The sequence below is a fragment of the Austrofundulus limnaeus genome, unplaced genomic scaffold (assembly GCF_001266775.1).
Source record: "Austrofundulus limnaeus strain Quisiro unplaced genomic scaffold, Austrofundulus_limnaeus-1.0 Scaffold218, whole genome shotgun sequence".
In the NCBI taxonomy this organism is placed as follows: domain Eukaryota; kingdom Metazoa; phylum Chordata; class Actinopteri; order Cyprinodontiformes; family Rivulidae; genus Austrofundulus; species Austrofundulus limnaeus.
In genome coordinates this window covers 83682-86366 of record NW_013952620.1, presented here as the reverse complement: position 1 = coordinate 86366, position 2685 = coordinate 83682, and the positions used below count along the sequence as shown (strand labels likewise).

At 36.2% G+C, this 2685-nt stretch overlaps 1 protein-coding gene across 1 annotated transcript in view; it reads right to left on the bottom strand.

Annotated features, from left to right (window-relative positions):
• Nucleotides 1–487: 487 nt before the first annotated feature.
• The window catches only part of egfl7 (EGF-like-domain, multiple 7), a gene marked incomplete in the record, with an annotated part of 15385 nt that continues 13187 nt past the window's right edge, over nucleotides 488–2685 (bottom strand). The window contains 1 exon segment of the mRNA XM_014019367.1: nucleotides 488–758. Coding sequence (XP_013874821.1) covers nucleotides 579–758 — 180 coding nt within the window.

Here is a 2685-nt window from a genome sequence, read left to right as displayed (position 1 = left end):
CACATGTTGTGTGGTTGTGTGCACTAACAGGTCTCACAGGATCTAACAGTATTGTATGGAATAATGTTATTAATAAAGTTTGGCCAAAGCAGCTCTAACTGTTATAATCGTAGCTTTTGGGTGACACGCACTCTTTTATTTAATGCTACAACTTTTGATTTAAAAAGTCAAATTAAATTGTCTTAAAGCACATTTGTATTAAAGCATTAAAAATGTTTAAACAGAATGTAATTTATGGTTTTGTCTAAAAACTCGCAGAAAGGTTTTTGACCAAAAGCCAGCTTTTTTTTTCCAAGTGTTTAGTTTAGGTTTTATATCTTTAACTTTTTAATTAGATTAAAATTCAAGTGTAGATGTATTTCTCTCCTGAGTTTTGTGATTAATTTAGAGCATTACAAATCCCAAAATGCCATTTTGTTATTAAATTTTATTTTAGCATTAATAAAAATTGATTTTATTACATTAAAGACAGTCGTTACATTTCCCCTTGACTTTGACTTTTGTTTATTTATTTTTAAATGCATTTTTAATTGCACGACTCAGTCTTGGATTTTGCCTCCTCTGAGTAAAGCGGCAGGTCAAAGGTCAGCCTCACATGTGCCAAGGCGTTCCTCCAGAAAGCCAATCTGCTCGCTGAGGGAGTCGATGCGATCTAGTTGCTGGAAGGAGTGGGACAGCAAGGTGGTCTTCTCTGAAAATCCCTCCTCCACCGACTGCGGGAAGAAGCTGCTGAAGGGCTCCAACACCAACTGCAACTTCTGAACAGGACGAGGGGTCAGATTAACATTTCATCAAAGGTTAACAAAACAAAGTTTTATTGATTTTTGTCCAATAGGTATATCTGGGTCAGACAAATTTTTGATATATTTATAGAACTAAGTTAAGAGGTAATATTGAACAAATTAAACAGTTTTATTTTGAAGTTTATGTATGTAATGAGCAGATGACATTCTACGCAAANCTTTTGCGTTCCCACCCAATAGATTTTTTTCTTTTGCGTTCCCACGCAATAGATTTTTTTCTTTTGTGTTCCCACGCAATATATTTTTTTCTTTTGCGTTCCCACCCAATAGATTTTTTTTTTGCGTTCCCACGCAATAGATTTTTTTCTTTTGCGTTCCCACCCAATAGATTTTTTTCTTTTGCGTTCCCACGCAATAGATTTTTTTCTTTTGTGTTATTACATGGGAACACAATACCTTTTACGTTCCCACACAAAAGTCCTTTAACACTTTGTGTAACAGTTTATTAACAAATTCACATACTCACCATTAGCGAGTTAGCCTATTACTTTAATTCAGCTTCAGAATGAATATATCACACAGCCACACATGGAAGTATGTCATATGTTGATATTTTAACACAGTGCAGCCACACAACATCAATGTCAATTTTACGGAGCCTGCGAGGGTACACGGGAGGGGATTTTTTTTCCTTTTGCTTTCCCACACAATACGCAAAAGATTGTTTTGAATGTGAACTGAATTAAATCAGACTTTTATTTTTGAAATATCTGGTTACCAAAACAGGATGTGTCGCCACAAGTTCGTGAAATTGACATTGATGTTGCGTGGCTGTACTGTGTTAAAATATCAACATATGACATACTTCCATGTGTGGCTGTGTGATATGTTCATTCTGAAGCTGAATTAAGCAGTAGACTAACTCGCTAATGGTGAACATGTGCGTTCGCTAATAAACCGGCAGGCACAACAGTGATAAACTACTTTTGTGAGGGAACACAAAAGTATTGCGAGGTAACGCAATACTATTGCGTGGGAACGCAAAAGAAAAAAATATCTCCCATGTCCCCTCGCGGGCTCCGTACAATTTCACAAACTTGTGGCGAGACATCCTGTTTTGGTAACCGGATATTTCAAAATAAAAGTCTGATTTAATTCAGCTCATATACATTTTTTTTTTTGCGTGGGAACGCAAAACAATATTGCGAGGTAACACAAAAGTATTTTGTGGGAAAGCAAAACAATATTGCGAGGTAACACAAGTATTTTGTGGGAACGCAAAACAAAAAAATCCCCTCATGTCGCCTCGCGGGCTCCGTATAATTCTGACAAAAGAATTAGAAATAAAGGCTTCCCTTTAATAAAATCCAAATCAAAGTTGACTAAAAAGAGTTTGTTTTTCCTTCATCGGAAAAAAAAAATCAGGAAGTTTAATAACACACTGGTCAAATTTTTATGTCGAAAACAAAAGTAATTTTGCAGTTCAGTGTTGTTTAAAGATGGCAGAACAACTCCGTCCTGATGTCAGATCTCTGGAAGACGTCAACAGGTTTCCTCAAAGAACTTCTTCATATTTTGCTCTGTGCATCTTTCCTTCACCTCTGACCTGGACATTGCTGAATAAAAACATCCCCATGTTTTTTTAGCCAGCGCTTTTGAATCCTACTGCTGCCAGTGTTAAAGGCACAGTGTGTAGGATTTTGTCAAGTCTTTTAGCCAAAATTGAGATAATCACTCATGACAATAATAAAAAAAAACGTCTAATCATTGCAGACAAAGACCTTGTTTTATTATTTTTACCTTATAAAAAGCTGTTTATCTCTATGGTCGCAGGTCGCCATTACAGGCAGCCGCCATCTTGTCTACGAAGGCTCATGAAGGACAAACTGCAGTGGCAGCGTCAAAAACGGTTTTAGTTGTAATACTATAAATGTAATATTTG